We start from the raw sequence: 21,462 nt of genomic DNA on the forward strand, positions 1-21,462 counted from the left end.
TGGACTGATTCTGAAGTATTTTCTGAATTTAAGTTTTCTCTGAGTTTGGGTAAAGTTAGTACATATGTAAAAACAAATATCTATACCCCGTACTTGTCATGGGGAGGAGCATACAGGGCCCTCCTAAAAGCAGTATGATTCTCCTGGTGGACAGAAACACCCCTTTTTCTGCTGATCTAACTTTATTGTGCAAATTTTCTCAAGCCATTTCACTTTTTCTATTCTAATGTGTTCATATTTGAATTACAGATAAATATATATATATCTTTCACATGATGACCAATATATTTATCTTATTAAAATAAAAGGGATATGGGTCACCAGCAGCAACAATGTGGATCAGGCAAAGTTGTACAGCCATTGCCATATTAAAGCTTGATTCTTGTGAATTATATTTGTCATTTCTGTCATGGAAATTGCTATAATCTCTTGATTTCTGACATGAACTTGAACATTTCCGTTTTTTTTTTCAGATGGGACACCATGCATTATTACTTTTAACATGCCTGAAGCATCATACTGCTATGAGTCACATTAGCTGCACCTTCCTGTATCCCTGGGGAGTAGAAGATGGCTGATTCCAGTAAAGATACTAATCAGGAGTAAACCAGAAGGGCTTTCAGGGAAGCTGGACCCTCCCTTTCTCCTATTTTCAGAAACATGGTCTGGGAAATCTGGGAGGAAGATGTGCTGAAGCAAGCAGGGCTGATGACATTGCTAGGGCATGATATGAAAAATCCCATGATATAGGGATGAGACATAAAGCTGTGTGCTGCAGAGGAGTTGGAAAGGATGGGAAAGAGGCTGAAGAGGGTTGCCATTAGTAGACATGGTGGTGTTGGGTCAACGGTTGGACTTCATGATCTTAGAGGTCTTTTCGAACCTTAAAAATTCTATGACTCTATGATCATTGAGAATGATTGAGAAAAGTCAAAAGAAAACACAGAATCTTGTTGATCTTTTATTTGTCGTTAGCCATCACTTTGAATCTTTGAATAATTATCTCTGATCTTTGAGCATTAATGTTAAAATTGGCCTAGCTTAGTCATGGGTTTTAGTTTTAGATCATGTTGATTGTAGTCTTAGACACCATCAGACTAGTCGGGAAAAATAAAAAGATATTACAGAAAAAAGCCTCAAATGAAAACCTGTTCAAGGCAGAGCAACTCTGGGTGATCTGCATCTCACCAGAAGCCCACCAGCTGACAGACAGACCGACCCCAAAATTGCCATAAGTGTGAGTATCTAAGGGTGGCCCAGCACAGTTTTTCTGTTCTTTGAGCTGCACTAAATGTGTCAACCGACCTCCAGGGCTGAGCTCCACAAGTTGGGAGTGCATTACCTTCAGACAGTTGTAGCAGTTCTCTCCTTTCTGTCCTTCCCTCTGACATTCCCCATTTGTCCCAAACATGTCTCAGATGCTTATGAAGCGGCTGCTGAACTTCCACAGATTGCAGCCTGGGGTTTCACGGAAAACCCAACTTCATATTTCTCCCTTAATACGCCTGGGCATGAGCTACCGCTGCACAGCTTGTGATTTACGAACAGCAGTCCCCAGTCAAGCTGTCCTGTTCGTGATCACAGGGGCCTTAGGCGATCCCAAACTGGAATAAGGCAGGAAGTTTGTACTCCTCCTGGCACCTGCAGCATAGCGTTTTGCGTTCTCTGCCATCCTGGTTATCACAAACCTCTTCTTCGTTATTTGAATGAATCCGTGAGAGGATTTTTCATCTGTATCCTAATAGAGCTTTCGCCCTAGGGTGTTTTGCAGCTTCACATTGCGACAGGGTGAATCACGTGTTAACAACACAACCCAGTTCCTCAATGTCAGGTTCCCTCAGCATCAGTAACTTTGGAAGCAAGTGATTAAAGAGGACATTCTGATTACTCAAGGTGGGATTCACCCCACCTACCTTCAGCCATTCACAAGTTAGGTGTCAAGTATGACCTGGACATTTGGGCTTCTCCAGAAGAATCCAATACAGAGGTGCTTAGTCACTACCTGCAGTCACCACACTTGCTTTTTCCTCCATTCAGTACACAGGGAACACGGGAGATCCGCTTCGACTAGAAGCCTAACTTTTAGATGACTTAATTTAGGTGAGCCTATCCTAAGTGCGTGCCTTGCGAAAAGGCCACGTTTGCCTCAGAAGAAATAGTGCTTCATAGTGAAAAGCAATTTGAACTTTGCACTAATTTAGATAATTCAATACCAGTGCCAGCTTTGACTCGAAGGTACCTTTGGATGTCTCTGACTGGAGCTTAAAAAACAGGTATTTCATATCGGGAAGGCTTGAGTCAGGAAAGAAGAGTTAATTGCTAGGCAACAAGCAACGTTTAGTCACCTTCCTAAGGGATGCTGGAGGTTTCTTCCCCCCCCCCCCCCTCCCCATTTCCTTTTGTCTTAAAACCAAATGTGCGATATGACACACGTAAACGAAAACTGGCTCTCATGCAAAAACCTCACACCCAATATCTTCCATGGATTGCAGAAACAAGACCTGGAGCTGATAACATTTGTGGAGCACATTTACAAAGAAATTGTAGCTGAAGTTCTCATTCCTCTGTTGTGGTACCACACCTCTTCTAGGCACTTCAGTCAAGGATACAGATAGGCTGTAGTAGAAGAAATAGAAAATGTGCATGCTTTTGTTTCTCTAAACTATTTCTGGTCACCATTTTTACAGGAAAAAAGGCAGATTCTAAAAATTTTTTTACAGAAGTGCAAGTGCTCATATTAAGCAAAGCATTGGCTAAAGCATGGGAGAGGCTTGTGACTATCCTTTGCCTGTTGCTGTAGTTTATTTAATTCTGGTTTCAATTAAGCAGTTCCTGTTCCATCAAAAAGTTACAATACGATGAAGGTGAGAAAGGAAGTTCACAGCAAACCTTTCCCTTGCTCAATGTGACAAAATAAATGTGCTTATTTAATTAAAGAAATAAATATCAGAAAATGTAGGCATAAAACCTAAGAAATCAAACTTTTGCAAGGACGGAGCACTGCAGGTAAGATGATCAAACTGTCTTAACTTGTTCTCCTTGTAACACCAGCTTTTCATATTGATTCCTCTGTGCATATAAGAAAAGTATGCAATGAGAATGCTGGAAGCGACTGGGTTTGTGCCTAGTTTCTGTCAGTCAACGTCCTTGTACAACACTCATTGCCACAGTCAGAGTGGTTGTGATTTCATACTCATGCAGGTCTCTAATAGGAAACATCATGCTTTGTCATCCTATTAATCTCAAGTCCTTTCATAAGCGTTACTTTTAATCATTTGGGGAGGACTTTCAATACAAATGTATGTGTGCCTGGTAATGCTTGCATAATGGATTAGAAAATTTAATCACCGAGCTTCCTAGAGGTGTGCTGGACACTTGCAGAACTTCATTAGATAAAAAAATCATAAAAAGTACAGGATCAGTCCATTAAATTCCAATACTCTGCTAGTAATGCCCAGCTGGCTGGTGATTTGAATAAAATTGCTCAGAAATCTGAATGTTTTTTGCATCAGAAAATGACAGTTCTGAACTGGGGAAAACAAAAAGGAAGAATTTAAATCTCCTAAAACATGAAATTAATTTATTTTCTTGAAATGTTTCGTGATTTTTCAAGGTGAAATGTTTGAATCTCATTTAAATTTGTTAAGAAGTGTACTGTATTAAATGTAAAGCCCAGAATAAGTAAAGCATTTCAAATGGAGAAGTAATACGTTGTGGTTTAGGGAGCACAGAAATGTTGCTTACCAAATTTCTCCCTTCTTTCATTTCTTTTGAAGTAGAACATTACAATAAAAACAAACACATATGCACAAATCATGATGCAACAGCACTTTTCAGGGAAAAATATTCCTTCAGAAGAATTCTTAATATCTTCATACATAAATGTCTTCCTGCTAACGTTCATCCTCATCTTTCTTTTTTTTTTTTCATAATTTTATTATGGAGGCAATAGTGCGTGGAATTCAGTGTCTTTGCATGGAGACAATAGGTAGATGTGTCTCTTAGGCTATTACTATCATTACTTTTAGATTATTGCTATAATCTCTATCAGAACATCAATCAGGTTATCGCTGTTATTACACTTCTACGATCCCCCAGGTGGGAACGATTTGGTCTCTCAGCGTGCTCTGCTCAGTCATAAGACCTGAAGATACGAGCATTTGCGCCTTAGAACAGACATGCTCTTTGGACAAGTAATGTGGGTGGGAAATTTTCCTGTTTCAGAAATCATGGAGGGGTGGAGCTCTGACTCAATGTAATAAAACACCTGTTCAGCAACTTCTGACACTCTTCAAGGCTGTAAATATGTTTCAGGAGGCACCGGCAACTGTGGATCCTAATACTCAGGTGCCATTTGCAGCACCTGCTTTTAATGCAGCAGCGATCTCAATGGCATCAACCTCTGCCTTCCCTCAGGTAAGTGGAAAACAGAACAAGCCTGGCAGGAGTCTCCAAGTATTTCATTCAGATTTGTCTCCAGACTATAAACAGGCCAAGTTGACTCTTACTTGTAGGATGTAAATCTCCAAGAAAACAAGATTGTCCTTCCTTGGCTATTTGCAGCTATGAGGACCTGGAGTCAATATCTTTGCATATAGCACAGAAACAGCTGCCATTTTCCTGGCACATTCATTTTAACCACCATAAATAATGAGGAGGTGTGAACTGCCCGTTCCACATTACAATTCCACATTGAGGAGTTGAAATAAGCAGAAAAATTGGTCTTTATTCTCTTTTTCATACCTTGTTCTCCCTCCCTCAACAGCGTTCAAGCAGCAAATCAAGCTTCTTGGAAAATGAAGAAAGAAAATGGATGATGCACTGCACAGCCCCAAGCGACATTGATGTTAAGGTACCAACTTCAGCAAACTAAAAATAGGTGGGACTAAACCAGTATGTTTTTGAGAAGGGTAGGATTTTTATTTTTTTTTCCAAATTTGGTTATTAAAGATTCACATGATTATTTAGAAATAGAAACATTTACTGAAAGAAAATTTTCTTTAGGTGAAATATCTGCATTCTTTTTTTTTTTTTTTAATTCCATTCCTTTACCTATTTACACAAAGTGTGGTATTTTTCATGGTTTTATTCCTTAGAGAAATTCCTTAGGGAAAATGTTCTCAATTTACTGTTAAAATGGTAACTTTGGTAACTTAACTTTGACCTTATTTTAATGCTATCTATCTCTATTTGACTTTAATGGAGTTTTAGCCCAGCATGAATGGAGAACGTTGCCAGTGCTGGAAAATCAGAGCATGGTTGTTGGTGATGCTTTGGGTTTTGGTCGTTAATGTCAGTTTCCAGAACCAATGCCCACTTTGATCATTGTGCAACTCATCACAACAAAAGAAGAACAACTCTAGCAACCTTTACAGGGCCTGTGACAGAGATACATTTGCATCAAACATGTACCGGCTGTATCAGTGTGTCAAGCTGCCTCAAAGTAAAACCAGGTGGCTCTAAACGAAAACGTAACTTACTTTTGATGATATCTTAAATGGTGTGTGATTCAAGTATTTATAGGAAACCTGTATGTTTAATGTCTTGTTTGTGCAACCAGACATCCAAATCAATAGAAAACTACAAACATTGTTTTGCCTGTGTACGTCACAACCTTATCAAACTGATTGATCAAACTGATCTCTTGTTAGTAGCATTCTGGCAGCTCCAACAGATGGAAATTAGTGTACAAAAAGTGTGACAAACTATCAGTGGGGTGTGAAATTTGATGTAAATGGCAAAGTAGCATAACCAAAACTAACACGGCATTTAGGCGTTCATAATTTGCTCTGTGTGTGTGTGTGCACTAAAGCTCAGCAAGGGAATGTACTAAAGCAGGAAAAGCAACTATTGGGGAGTGCAATGACCTGATCTCCATAGCATTTTTTTGCAATTATTTACTGTATTTATAGTAAAGTTGTGTTTTGGTTTAGAATATCCATGGCTAAAAGCATCCAACCCTTCTTTACCACTGAAGTAGTTACACACCTATAAATACTGTTAGAATCCAGCACATGTACATAAAGTAATGTTAAAAAAAATTCTGTGGCCATAAACCCCCACCACAAAGGGGCTCTGCGACCCTTTCCACAGCTTTAATTTGTTGTTCTTGTCATAATTTCTCCTTATCAAAAGAACCTCCAAAAGTTCTGTTTGCTACCCACAAGTGTTTAACAACCAAGACATTCTCAGACACTGTTTGCCTCCTGGCTTTTGAATATGTCTTCTCTCCTCTGTAATAAAGCTTGACAGAAAACTGGCATTAAAGGCACAAACTTGTGCAAGCTGGCTAATTTCTGCCTCTTATTGGCATTTGGTTTCCTGGCAGCTTTTGGTAATTCCCTTGATTTTTGCAAGCCATAGCTTGCCATCTGCAACAGGAGGATAATCATTAGTAGAGAGGTGTTGTAAAGGATAACATGCTTACAGCAGATCTTGAGTCCCAGCAAAATTAAACAGGTGCAAAGCTTCCCTTAATGCTAATGCTCAAATATTTGCCCAATTACTTGCTTTAGTTTGAGAACGTTGCAAAGTTGTGTGATAAACTGAATCATTACTGGATTGGGTTTAGAAAAAAAATACCCAGGGGTTGTGCATGGAATTCAGCTGCGTTGCCTACCTCCAGTGCAAAGCCAAATATGCCCATCTGCTAAATTTACAGGAAAATGTAACAACCTTGTGAAACCTCCTTCATATTTTAAAATGGATAGGAGCATCAAGAGAGCATCTCTTTAGCTGTTTCGGGGAGACCTGAGTTGACAGTTTGCCTTCTAGCACCTTCCACATGAATACAGGAAAGATGAAAAATACTAAAGGAAGATCATAAATCATTGTGCATAAAATAGCCCATAATTACAGTAAATCTAGACAATTCATCACTGGATATTATATCTTATACAGAATAATTTGTTATTTCCAAAAATAAATAAAAAGATGGTAATTTCCTTGGCAAATATCAGCTTAAAAAAATAGTTGTTGGCTCGTCATCTGTGAATGCACTGAAAACTTATATACAGTAATGAAAAGAGCAAGAAAGTAGGAAGCATAATCTCAGCTCGAGATTAGTAGTATTAACATAGGGCAGGGAGGCCTACCAAAGTATTCTGCTGGACATGAAATCAGAAACCAGAGAAGAACTAGGAGAATTTTAATCAGTTTCTGATTTATGTAAGTGATACACATAAAGTGATGCACATTCCTTAACAGTTTGCTGCAAAACTAGGAAAAGCCATGATATTACCAAGGGTCCTGTCACCCTTCCCTCTTAAAAAAAAGTATCATGAAGTGTGTCATGTAAGGTTATGTTTTGCAGGGGTAGCAATGAGCATTTAAGGAAGGCTGCTCAGTCTGACCATCGCTCTGTCATTGCAGGGATAAGTTCAGAGGTTCAGAGTATACAGATTTATCTTTGTTAGAGGGGATTGCAAGAGGATTTGCCTGTCTGTGTACTGTGGATTCTCAAATTTTGGTAATAGTTTCTTTATTCTAGGTTTTAGCTATTCCTCCTGCCTTAATGTGGAATGCAAATTTTGTGCTGAAAATGGCTGCTTATAATAATTACTCACTCATGGATAGTTGATTACATTACCAAGTCTGTGAACTAACCATTTTTTTTAATGTAACACAAATGATAATCAGCAGCAGCAACACACTTGCTTTTTAGTTTATTAGTGTTGTTCAATGTATTACTGCAATGAGATGATGGCTAGAGGGAAAAGATGGTTTAGTTGCATGACTTCCATCGATGGCACCAGGGACTTGAGCTTCAGTTATAACAAGATGTTATGTTGCTCTTTGAATTTTCTGGAGTAGTTTTCATGTCTGTCATTTGGCCATCAGAAAAGTATTATATGAAGTAATTTTTCATTAAGTGCCTTCTCTAAGGAGGAGAGGTCTCCTTTTCATTTGTCTCAGAGATTTGCTTTATAGTTAACAGTTTGCTTAATAGTTACCAGTTCTCTTCAAAGGCATTGGTGTCTCAAATTATTATGATGATGATCACTGAATATTGTTCCTCCTTTGACGCCCTAAGCAGAGGATGAAAATGTTTTCTACAGCAGAGTGGTTTTTTTTCTGAAGGATTTTGATCTGGGTGATATGGCCATCCGAGTGTTATACTGAGAGAAAGCAAGAGAGGTTCAGAGTACAGACTGGTTCTGAGTGCTGGGAAACCCTTTTCTAACTGGTAAAAATGTTGAGAATATGGAGATAAAACTAGCATTTTCATTATTCCTTTGAATTTAAAGTAACCATTGTTCTTGGGGGCAGCCTAATAACAGAGGGGATTTTGCTACTAAACTGTGCTGACCCGGGGAGCGAGGCTCAGGCTGAGGGAAGCTCAGCCGTGACTTGCCTGGCTGCACGTTCTCTGCCACCAAACACACTGACTGAATGCGTCTCAGGTTCACATCATTAGCTCTTCCTTCTGTTGTTAATTCCTTGAGTCTCTTTTCCCATTCTCTCTCTTGTGGTCTTTGTTCCGTGACTGAACGCCGGGTGTGTTCTGGCTGACATAGCCTGTATCTTGCTGTCTCACGGGACTCAGATTTCTCAGGCAATATGGTGAGATTTTTCTCCTGGTACGCAAAGTTTCCGTGCACAGCTCACTGGCTTTTCTCCTACACAGCCCCCTACTCAGAGCTCTCCTCCTGGAGGTGAGAAATAATTCTTGCCTCTCACTCAATCAAATTTCTAATCTGTACAAAGGGCTGACCAGGTACTCTGCCCTGTTGTTCCCCTGGCAAGCTCTTCAAGTTTAAACTCCTGCTCTTCACACTGAGCCATCTTCCTATGACACCAAATATCCCCATCCACTTTCTCACTGTGATTCCACAGGAAATTAGATGTTTGAACCCCTGCATAATAATTGACACTATCTAATCTGTGTAGTATCTTACTGTTCTTCCTGGAAACACTGCATATGTTCTATTGTTTTGGGGTTGTTGGTTTTTTTTCCTTCCTAATATAGCCTTCCCGTACTCTAAGTCTCTTATTGGTTTGTCTTCATTTGCATGCAAAATATGAGGTTCTTGTGATGCATTCTTCACATAACCTCTACTCTAGTCTGCTGCAATGGCACTCGGGAACAAGTGCACAAACGGTGTGTGGTGTAAATGTGTCTTCGTAAAACCCACACTTGTTTATGTTTTGTTCTACTTCTTAAAATGTCATGGTAGTTTATACACATCTCTGACAATCTTTAAAAACACGTGTTCCCAAATGCTGGCTGAAGGACTGGTGCCATGAAAGAAGGCTAAGAGAGCTCAGCGCTAAATGCAATTATTTTAACTCTTTCCTTTATTTCTCCTAAAATATGGCTGCTGAGGATTTTATGTACTTCTCTAATTTGCCTACTATTTTGGGGAAAGATATAGAAACAAATGGACAAACCCAATGAGTGTTTGTTCTTTAAGAACAAAACAGGTTGAGGTAGGAAGACACAGTTATTCCTTGCTGATGAAAAAGGAATGGTCTAACGATAATGGTTGAAACAATAGTGTGGAGCTGGCTCAGCCTGGATTCTGATACTGCTGACATCTTACCTCCCCTGTTTAGAGCAAACAGCCCTATAAAATATCCTGTGCCCTACATACAATTTTAAACAACAGTGGTTAATTTCCTATTTAGTTTTGGAATACACCCACCCAGAAGCCAAGATCATCTACTCCTTGTAGACTGATGAAGAGAATGCATTTGTTCTGCACTTAATAGCCATCTTCTTGTTTTGGGTGTGCTGCTTCTGTACCTCACAGCAAAAAGTATTAGCATTTCAACCAGTCATCTTACCAAAAACATTCTGACATTACGATTCCTGGTTATAAGCTTGAGCTCATGGGCAAAGTTTTATGGTTATTTTAGGCACTGGTTAACTTTTATTTAATATGTCCTTAAATTACCCAGCATTTTCTCAAAAATTCATTCTTGCCATTTCATTGGATAACTTCATAGCTTGAGAATGACTTCATTTTTTTTGCAAATTCCTTTTATGACCTTCATGTCTTTCTTCCTCATAAAGATGGAAATGATTTGGGAGGTTAAGCTGAATTTTGTCATAATGAATTCCCCATGGTCCAATGCTTTACACATTTCAGCTGATGTACTGTCTTGTCTCACTGATTTTTTTTTTATACTTTGACCTTTTTAGCAGTCCTTTTGTCACACACAGTAGCAGCACCTGTGAATGTGCTTTCTCTTATTTCACTTGAAAGTTTATCCCTGTTATTTTAATTGAAGTTTCTCAGAAAATAGATAACATCTCCTAATTATTTCATCATCGTCCACCAGCACTCCTCCATTTTCACTTCAGACAATCTTTTCAAACTTTTGGTCATTAGCTTTCACAACAGCTTCTTTCTTTGGCTGCCCTTTGTTCTTGTTTCGTGAGATGACTTTACTAAGAATTACTGATCTATTTGCCTTCTGCCATTATCTCAACTCCTCCTTGAGCTCTTCCTGAACATCAGTGTGCCTTCAGTATTATTTGGCTGAATATCTTTCTACAAACTTACAAGTGCCATCATGATTAGTTTGTTCATTTTATAACTTCCATAGACGCTTGCTATTAGAACTGCAAACTAACACTTCTTTATTCCCAAACCTACCTCATGTTAGTGCTATAACATTTTGTTTTTATTGAGGCTTTACTCAGAAGTCCTTAAAAAAATCATTATTATTCCATAACCTCACTCTCTCAAGGTCACTTCTTAATATATATGTTATACTATTTATATCTTTCTCTCTTATTGGAGATAGCCAATTCAGAATCTGCTGATAATGTCCTTGTATGCAGTCAGCCCTCAGGATCTGACGGACTTTGAAAGAGTATTTTCTTTCCTGTGCAGACACTCATCCTCTGGCATTCACTTTATTCTTACTGTGTTACCCCAGCTATCTAACAAGACTTGTTCCTATTATAATCATACATCAGCTTGGGAATTTGTTACTCAGTACAGTCTGAAATTTCTCTTTTTCTTCTGCTTCTGTTCCTAAACTATGATACAGGTGGCCATCCCCAGTGCAGATTCATCTTTTTCATTCAGTCTCTTGAGTACATAGTGTAACTCTCTTTCCTTTCTATAAATTTCAGCTATTTTGACAAATTTTCCACAACTGTTCCCAGAGCCAGGGAATGCAGACAGCCATCTGTGCTGCAGCCGTAATAAGTTTTGTCTATTTTCTGCGTCTTTCTGCTGATACCCTAGTTGCTCTACTTGCTGCTGCTAAACATGATGGGCACGTTCTCTGAAGATGTAAAATCCCTAAAGCACATATGATTGGCGCAGCCTTTACAGACTCAGTTGGTCAGGCCTGGCACCTTCAACAAGGAATTGGAGATAGCCTTCTTTGAGATGGGTTGTGGTCAAAATCACGTACTTTGTTATGCTACTCCACATCTATCAATCAGACAACCACATTGGGTAAGGAAAACTTCCATTCCCACAAAGCAAGCTAGGAGTGTTTGTCCAAAGCTGCGTATTGCCCTGGTGGCCCGAGACATTCCCTAAGGTGCTAATACTAATCCTTAGACACCTCTGCATCATGGAAATGATTATTTTAAAAATAAGTGAGAAAATCTAAAAAGATCCCTCTTTCTGCTCCCCCTCCCCCCCAAATTAGAGCATTTCTGATTTGAGATTCACTGAATTTTGTGTTGTATTGGATGCTGATGACCACGTATATGATTTAATGTAGCCGGCTAACTGAACTTTCTCAGCTTATTTACCTCCTCTCTCCACTTTCCTATTCATCCTCTCCTTCCACGCTTTCTGTTTGTATGGATAGGTGACTGCAGACATTAGGGGCTGATGAAGTTTGTGAAGAAAGTGCATTTTGTTGCCTTGTGTATTTTTGCTGTGATGCCGACTAGAAGAGATGGCTTCAGCAGAACCTGGGTTCCTTTCAGTGTTTGGTTGTCATTACAATAAATACACATATCCCAAACTTTAAAGCACATCTCCTTTATTATTTTTTTTTCAGCAGGAAGAAAAGTCACCTTACTCCCTGCTCACTGTAAGAATCCTAAAGTTGAGAAATGCTCATCAGGCAGATTTTTGTAAGTACCAGATTTTCTTACTGACATTATACAGTCTAAAGTTACTGGATCAGCCCCTGCTTGTGCTAGCCACTGCACAAATGCAAAACACAGAAATCATACCAGCTAAGAAATCACAGTCAAAGCCCATTTCTGCCACAGGATATCCGTTTACATTTCAGAGGGGTTTTGTTGTTTGGTTTGTGGGTTTTTTAAGAATTCAGCAGGAGGTCAATGCCAGGTAGGTTATTGACTAAATCTTTAAGACTGTCATCAGTCATCAAAGCACAGATAAGTTGGCTGTTTCAGAGGTGTGAAAATATCCTAACACCAGTTCTAATACCCAGGTGTTTATATCCCATGTCTACAACAAATACACAGACTACAGGGCTGAAATCTTTACACATCGGTGACTCGTAATTCTTTGCTCTAAAGAGCCCTGCCACATCTCAGAAGTTCAGTGAGGTGTAGAGTGTACATGTCCTGAGCAGCCATGTTGTTATGGGTGTTTCTGACTCTTGCCCCCCGCTGAAAGATGTATAACAGAAATCTTTTGGGGACATGGTACATTACAGCTTACATGCAAAGAATTCTGAAAATGTTTGGTATTTGGCCAGCCCTTACCTGGTGCTCCACTTCCACAGAGGTTTTTCTCTGGAGAACTTTCTCCTGCCATTCCTACATGTGCCTCGTGAACTTGGCAGGTCAGTAATAACTATAGTTTTGCATACCCCTTTACCATACTGTTCTTCCTACTTTTGCTGTGCATTTTCTTTCCTTTTTGGGAGATTGTGCTGAAGTTCACTAACACCACAGCCTCTCCACTGCTCAACATTTCACATAACATATTACCTCACTCCTCTGTCTTCCCACTTTTTAGTATTTTTAGTACAGCTAGAGGATCCATCGAAATAAAAACTCATTCACAATTGCTGTTTGTACAGACCAAGAGTCAATTATTTCGCTATGGTACTCCAAAATGTGGTGGGTTTGGTGCAGTCACCAAAGTTGTCAGAGGAAATGGCTGTACATCACATATCAAGGACTCTCAGATTATCTTGATACACTCCCTGAAGTTAGAAACTCAAACAATATCTGTGACAGGCACAACTTTTCCAAAGAAATAAGATGACGTGTCCCAAGCTGCTGGTTTACTGGCTCTGCTCTGCTCCAGATTACTTCAGCCAGGAAACCCTAGCAGGTTTTGCTACAGAAGACTACTTTGGACTAAATTCCTCACTAGTGGAAGGCAGCTCTAAACGTCCATCTTTCCATGAGGCAGCAAGTCATCAAACAGACTTTGAGGAAGACTAAGGGACATGGCAGGATACCTTCTTGTTTTCTCCAAGTGACCACTACTTGACTTCCACTGGATAATTCAGAGATGGCAACATTTTCACCCCAAACACTACAGTTTGTTTTTATCTTAATCTTCTAATGGAACAATATTCTACAAAGAAAATTTCTCCCCATCTCTTTGCATTCCACTCACTTTGGTGGTTCAAGAACATAGATGTCACCATTGTTGATTCTCCAACTGAATGGAGAGAAGTGTTTAGTTCACGTGTTCTGTAATACTGGGTTGCAGAGAATAGAAGAAATATCATGGGATAGCAAAGAAGGTCAAATTAATTTCTTTTTTTTTTCACAGCTATGAAACACTGCACATACGTGCAAGACGTCACTTTGATTCTTTTGAAGTGCTGATTTAATGTCTTTTAGTATCACCTTTGATCTAGAATGGAAATTAAATGACAAGATAAGAACCATGATTCACCAGCTTATGCAAAAGGATTGCATAAAGTAAAATGATGCTGCGTTCTCAGAAAACAGTGTTACTGTTATGACCTTGTCCTCCATCCTGAGGATTTCAGAAGTCTTGCATAATGAGATGCGGACATTTAGAAAATTCCCATTATCACCGAAACGCACACCTCTGGAGTAGGGATCAAGATGTGTGGGCTCGGTTTTTAGCTCTGCCAACACATTTGTTGTATAAGTTTAGGCAAGTCATCCAAACCCTGTGCCTCTGTTTCCCTTTCTATAAAACATGGATAACAGAATATCTTCTCCCACAGATTTTCTCTCTCTTGTTTATTTAGATGATGTGCCTATTTTGAAAGGGGTTATCTCTTTTTAGGTGTAGAGGGATCCTAATTTGAGATGCAAGGTAAATCTTAGAAACAGTGAGTTAATTACCAGTAAACTAGATTTGGGGACCAGAAGGTGAAGAAAAGGATGTCTTTCCTTTCTGTCTGTAAGTCCCCAGGTACTCTGTGACTTTCGGCCTATTTCTTAAAGGTGTCATACCATAATGGAGCACTGTAAACCAGCATGTTGTTGAACAAGGAAGATAAGCAAATATTAACTAGTTCTTTGTTGGCTAAGCGGCAACCTGCTTGTGCTTTCAAAGAAGGTGGAGCCTCCCAGGAAAAATAGTGTGATACCATGTGATTTAAATACTTCAGTACAATGCAAAAAGATTATCTTGCAATTTAAGTGCTTGCTTTTGCACAGATGCTGATGTCCTTTTAGCTTAGTGTTTTGTTGTTAACATTTGAAAGTATTTGAAGTATCAGAAAGCTAAAATAGCTACACATGCTAATGTGTGCTGATGAGAATTAGAAAAATTACGTTTACCTAGTCTTGTCTCAGCAATGTGATGTGGATTATAAGCAGCTGATACAGGTGCTATCTGACTGTAAGATATCAGTGGAAGGCTGACAATTTCGGTGATAACATGTTTCAGACTTCCCTAGATTTTCATCTTCCAAGTATCAAATCCAGGAACAAGCCACTTTTCCAACCAAGTGCAGCAGCTGCTATGACTTGTTTTCTCTGCCCACATGCTGGCTTGCCATCTTTCTAAGTACACACAGTTCTCTGCTTGCTTGAGTTTCTGTTCACCTCCACTTGGCTAAAACATGGTCCATTTCGCTGAGTTTGTCTCAGCTTGTTGCAAGTGCAGTCCTTTGGCCATTACAGTTTTTATATTTTTGCTTGACTTACTTGCCGAATCCCAGCTTCAGAGAACACCGCTTTCTATATACTTCCACTGTCGTTCTTCACTATCGTGTGCACCGAACTTACCCTCGGTGTTTTTTAAACATGCACCTCAAGATCATGGGATGCATGTTTCGCAAGCCTGAGATGGAGTCTCAGCTTATCCTGAAATCTGATGTAACACCTTTGCCCATAGACAGCGCATGCTGGTGGAGCTTGGCAATGATTGCATCTGTTTTCACACAAAGAAAAAAATTAAAACAAAAAGAATGCACCTCGCTCCTCCTCAATGGATCAATTAGCCCTTTTCATACACCTGCAGATGCTCCACCACTTTTGTGGGCTCCTCTATGCTTAGGTCATGTTCAACTCCAACATTTGCTTCATACTTCATACAACTGGTTTCTGTCTTGTCTTATCATGCAAATGCTCTTGACAGACTTGAGTTAATTAGTTTGCACTGTATTCCTAACTGATCTTTATGCCAATTTGTAATCATGGGTCAGACTCAAGTACACATTTCTGGCACTCCCTGATCTCACTGTGAGCACTAGCGAGGTGGGCGCCCAGATAAGATCACTTGCGCTCATCCTGCTGCCCTGCAGGCGCTGAGTGTCATCACCAAGCTCCAATGCTCATACCCAGTTAGGCTGTGGAGGTGGTGGGCATGCTAGAAAGGAAGTAATTCTGGTGAAGTTTATGGGACTCTTACAGTCTGTCACCTGCTTTGCAGTGGTTTTCTCTTCCTTAGTCCAAGACTGCAGGCAGCCTTGGGTGAAAGAACGACTTTTTTTGGTCATTGATGTGTTCACTTGCTCCCCCTCAGCTGGAGGTTAGTGCCAGAGGTTTTTACAAAAGCTCATGTTTCTTGACTCTATTAATGGTGTTACTTCTCCTAGAGAATTTCCCATGTGCAGGAGGAATATCTAGCCAGGATGAAGTGCCAGGAGAAACAGTGTATTGACTCCTCTGCTGGCTGCTACTAGCCCTTCCAGTGACTCTGTTTCCCAAAAGGATAAGGAACCAGAGGATGGGAGAGGAGGACCATGGTGGCACAGGCTGCCCAACACCTTCCAGCTGCTCTCCTTAAACAAATGAATTATCAGGTGGCCACACAGAGCTGCACCAAACTCCCAGCCTGGCCCACCTTCACCATCATTAGTGTTTACTTGCTAGTTTAAGGCAGCCCCTAAATCCCACTGCCGGAGCTGATCCCCCTACCCCACTCCTGTGGACAAGCAGACAATCAGTGAGGGAATCTGCCTCCTCTGACAGGAGAGGAATTGCCCTGAGGCACCACGAGTGGAAGCAGACCTCTCCCAGGTCCTCAGGCACCACCAGTGACACAGGCCTGCAGTGACGCAGCCCTCCCCACTACAGTTTAGTACAAGGTGAAAGAGTGAAACTCTCTCCATCTCCACTGGATCTCACATAGCTCTGAATACCTGAGTAAAGGGGTCTCTGCGACAGGCTGCTCTCCGAAACTGTGGCAGCCTACATGGGTACCAGCTGATACCTCATACTAAGAGCTGACCTTTGCTGCTGGAAAGCATGTTTGGGCTTGTTAATGGAGCAAGGGTGAAGAGGGGGTGTCAGTTCTGGCTTGACATACTCAGCCTCACTGGTGCTGGGTGTTTGCAACACTCCACCTGGACTGCAGAGGTGAATTTGAGCTGTGTGTGAGTTTCAGGCTGACAGGTGATTTCTTCCCAGAGACAGAAACTTCTCTGCTGGGTGTTGTCCTGCCAGTTCAAGAGGCTGTGGGTAGAGGGATCCCTGTGATGCAGCTCTCAGAGCTGAGGTAGGACAAGGTGAAATCTTGGGGGGGGTGTGTGTGTGTGTGTGTGTGTGTGAAACATGACTGTGCTCATCAGTTATATTTTCTAACTGTAGAAATCAGGTGCATGTGGAAGCTGTCTCAACTGCAAAAGGAAACCTGTTGGTCTTAGCTGGGAGTCAGAAGAACAATCACACCGCTCCCTTTATCCTTCCTTTTGTTTCTGGATCTTCCTTTTGTTTTTCGTCTTTGGATGAAGAGAGACCTTGCATATTTATAAAAGAGGAGCTCAGAGCTTTTCTCCTCTCCTAGCTTATGGAATTATTTTGTGGAAGCTCTCCTTTTATCCGTTTGGAAGAAATGAGTCAGTTCTGGGGTGATATGCCTAGAGTCTTTGCAAATCAGAGTGGTTCTCCAAAGACATCAGGGGTTATTTTTGCTATGGAAAATAAATGCAAGCAAATTATGGACGATACACCTAGTGCAGGTGATATTCATGGTTCTGCCCCAAGAATGCAAGTGGTGATGTTGGCACAGCAGGTAGAGGCAACCCAGTGTGTGACTCTGTGGCTGCAGCAGGTACTGCACCCACTGAGTCTGTGCTCCAGGGAGCAAATCCTACTTTGCTGCTCGACTCAATGGCTGAACATGGTGAAGGGCTCATTCACACAGGACTCCCTCCATTCCTGGTAAAGGACATCACTGATTAAGCATGATAGATCTATGAGCAGTTGTTATTTCCACAAGCAAGCTACAGAGAGTAATATTACGCTTAGAGATGAGTGTTGCATCTGGATACTTCAGAGGACAGAGTTCAGTTCAAATCAGCTCTCAGACAGATGGCATTTGGAGGTATTTTCGTAATATTGTTTGCATCATACTACGCTGGTGAGGGAAAATGTCCCTGGAGACCGTGTCTGATGATTGAGAAATGGGAGCGGCTCTCCTCCTCCTTTTAGGTGAACTGTAGCAAACTAGGATTCAAGGGGAACCTGTCTGTGCAAGTGGAGAGGAATTCACTGGGAGAAAATTATTTCTTTTTTTGGCATTACGAAATGCAGTTAGCAGGACAGATGGGATTTTATAGTTTACATTCATTGTTCTTCTGAGATTAGTTTTTCTTACACACTTTGTGATCACTCTGTGCTGTGATTTTCTTCTTACTTGTGATGGAGACAAATGATTTTAGCACGTGATGGCTCATTTCAGAAACATCACAGGACTGTACTGTCACAGAACTACAAGCAGCTGGCTGCAGTTCTGAATTTCTCAGTTCAGCCCTGAATTTTTAGTCCATCTTTAGCTTGAAGACAGAGATCAGAAATAGTCTCACCAATACACAAATGCAATTGAATCAGAAGAAGCCAAAAATTGGGAAACGATATCAGAGTAACTTAGTGCTGACTTCCAATGAGACTGTGAGTTCAGATGTCTCAGCATCCACATGGGGTGACATTATGTCATAAGGGAATGAAGTTGCAACACATGCACTGAAGAAAGGGCCTGGCATGGCATAAAATTGCTAATGATGCCCAGCAATTGCATTAAAATTAGACCATGAAGAAAATGCAAATATAATTTTTTGTATTAGCTCCCAGGTAGCAGTGAATAAACGGGAAGATTTTCAGTAGCTCTTTTTTCAGGGATAAGAGGGAGCAAATAAAGCTGGTTTGTCATTTCAAGTGCTCCCATGTAATGCGAGTATCATAGTCTTCATAGTATTCAGCACACATCCAACTATCCTGTTATTTTTTATTTGTCCCACTGTTTGACTCACAGCTGAGCCTGACTTCAAGTGAACTGCCACTTCTACAGAAATTAATAAGCTCAGTTAGAATCAGAGCACGGGGAATAGCTGATACTGTCTGTACAAATCAAGGAAAATATAGAAAATCATAGGAATGTTATGGGAAATAATAACCTTGTCCCATCAGTAGGGACTGTAGATGAATTGTGTCAAAACCATATATGGCATAGTTCCCTTTCTCTGTGGGAAGAGGATGTGCTTTGTCCTAGTTGTTTCACTTCATCTTCAAGGTCAAATTTGGACTCAGTAGTTACTAACAATTATATGCAATTTCTCTGTGACCAACTAGCCTTGATATTGCAGAATGACACAGAGTGGCTGAGGTGTGAAGGCACCGCTGGAGATCGTTTAGTCCAGCCCCTTGCTCAAAGCAGGGTCAGCTACGCCATGCTGCTCAGAGCCATGTCCAGTCGGGTTTTGAACATCTCCAAGGACAGAGACTCCACAACCTCCCTGGGTAATCTGTGCTAGTGTTTGACCACCCTTATTGTAAAAAAAAAAAAAACCCCAAACAAAAAAAAGGGGGGGGGTCCTTATGTTTAAATGAGATTTCCTGTATTTTGGTTTGTGTCCATTGCCTCTTACCTTTTGCTGGGCACCACTGAGAAGAGTCTGACTCTGATTTCTTTATTTCCCTCTCTCTCCCACAAATCAGGCATTTACATACATTGACAAGATCCTCCTGAGCATTCTCTACCTTGGGCTGAAGAGTCCCAGCTCTCTCAGCCTCTTCCCATATGGCAAATGCCCCAAACCCCCACTTTCTTTGTGGACTTTTGCTAGATTCACTCCAGTACGTCCTTACCTCTCTTGTACTGGGGAATCCAGAAATGTGGCCTTGCCAGTGCTGAGTAGAGAGGAAGGATCACCTTCCACCTGCTGGCAACACTCCTCCTGATGCAGCCCAGGAGGCTGTTGGCCTTGTTTGCCACAAAGGCACATTACTGCCTCATGTTCCACCTTGTGTCCACCAAAATGCACAGGTCCTCCTCTGCAGAGCTGCTCTCCAGCCGATCAGCCCCCAGCCTGTCCTGCTGCGTAGAGTTATTCCTCCTCATGTACAGGACTTTGCATTTCCCTTGCTGAACTTGATGAAGCTAATGTTGGCCCAGTTCTTCAGCCTGTCCAGGTCCCTCTGAACAACAGCACAGCCATCTGGTGTGTCAACTGCTCATCCCAGTTTTGTACCACCTGCAAACTTGCTGAAGGTGCACTCTGTCCCATCACCCACATGGTTAATAAGGATGTTAAACAGCGCTGGCCCCCGTATCACCCCCTGGGGTACACCACTAGTGACTGGCCTTGGCTGGACTTTGTGCTGCTGATCACAATCCTTTCAGCCTGGCAGTTCAGCCAGCTTTTAGCCCATGTCACTGTCCAGTTATCTAGCCTGTACTTCATCAGTTTGACAAAGAATTGTCAATAGCTTATTTTAAGTAAATGTTTGAGAAAGCAACACACATATGGAAAAATAACTTTAGAAAGTAACCTCATGAAAATGTTTTGTCAAGGAAAACACCCCAGCAAATCAGTAAATTCCAGATAAAACAGTAACAAAAGACATTTATAAATGCTGCGGCTGTTCATTCATGCTTGGCTCAGAATTTTAGCACTGCCAGTTCTATCACGAGTCTTGATTTGTACACTGTGTGGTTGAAAGCTGGAATTTAAAAAAGGATAGAGTATCTCAATTTTCATTAAGAAGAAAGGAAAAGAAAAGAATCGGCCTTTGCAACTGCAGCAAAAATATAGAAATGTGTCCTTCCTACACCCTATGATGGCCAGAAACCAAAACGTAGAGAAATTCTGTCTCAGATCAATTTAACATTTCTCAAGTACATCTCATCTCAGCCACTTTGGCAATTTTGGGGATGCTGGACTCGTGTTTTCAGAACACTGGAGATTTGCAGTGATAAGTGTGTTAATGAGAGGAAGGATGGTCTAGACAGCCTAAAGCCACTTTTAGTTCTTGGCTTTTTTACAAATTTCCTATGTGCTCTTGAGAGCGTCTGTAGATCAGAGCCAGTGATATGTCTTATCAGGACAAGTACATCACAACTCGACAGGCCATCAGACAGCACGGTAAGGGGAAATGTTTCAATTATCAGACAGATCAGTAATTACAGCCCTCCCGCACATTGTAAATTGAATCTTACAGCAGTAATTGCCAAAGTCAATATATTACCCTATCACTTCAATTATGTAAAAATCTGAGATGCTGAAATGTTGCCTGTGGAAGTAATTTCAAAGACAGAAAGGCGACCTACATCCTCCACGAGGGAAAACTGCCGGCACTGTCAAGAAATTCCTTCAGATTCAGCGTGAAGAGTTACCCGGGAATCTCCCTGCCCGACAGGCATCGTCCCCCAGGGATGTCCCAGTCACAGGCCCTCTGGATTTCAGGCAACACCTTATATTTAGGCAAAATATCCCAAAGCAATATATCTGATATCCTGAGCAAAGACATCAGGACAAACTCTTTTAACCTTGAGGAACTAACTGACTTAAGACCTGTGCCATGCTTACAGATAGTAAGTGTTCATCTCTCTGCTCATGAGGTAGCTATCTCTACTGACTGCCATGAGACCAGACTTCTCCCCTTCTCCTCTTTTCTCACCAAAGCCTGTGTTTACACAACAGGATGAATCAGCCCTTCCAGTTGCCTCTGGAAAAGTTCCCATCCAAGGTCTGAGAATCTCTTTGGTGTTTGCTTGGTTCATGATCTATGGGAGATGATCCCTTACAGTAAGTGCAGGCTCACTGCCTTCATCCACAAGATCCAAATCCTTTCTGCCACTTCATTTCTCCTGGGAAGAGATGTGGAGTAGGAAATAGCTTCCAAGT

General features: G+C 41.0%; 1 protein-coding gene across 1 annotated transcript in view; it reads left to right on the forward strand.

The window, feature by feature from the left end:
• Positions 1 to 4,305: 4,305 nt before the first annotated feature.
• Positions 4,306 to 21,462, forward strand: part of LOC104640104 (cytosolic phospholipase A2 epsilon) — a 37,475-nt gene continuing 20,318 nt past the window's right edge. Inside the window, exons 1-3 of the mRNA XM_075754415.1 lie at positions 4,306 to 4,416; positions 4,766 to 4,852; positions 11,977 to 12,052. Of these exons, the coding sequence (XP_075610530.1) occupies positions 4,306 to 4,416; positions 4,766 to 4,852; positions 11,977 to 12,052 (274 nt within the window). The remainder of the gene's footprint in view (positions 4,417 to 4,765; positions 4,853 to 11,976; positions 12,053 to 21,462) is intronic.

This window comes from Balearica regulorum, chromosome 5 (genome assembly GCF_011004875.1).
Source record: "Balearica regulorum gibbericeps isolate bBalReg1 chromosome 5, bBalReg1.pri, whole genome shotgun sequence".
Taxonomy (NCBI): Eukaryota; Metazoa; Chordata; class Aves; order Gruiformes; family Gruidae; genus Balearica; species Balearica regulorum.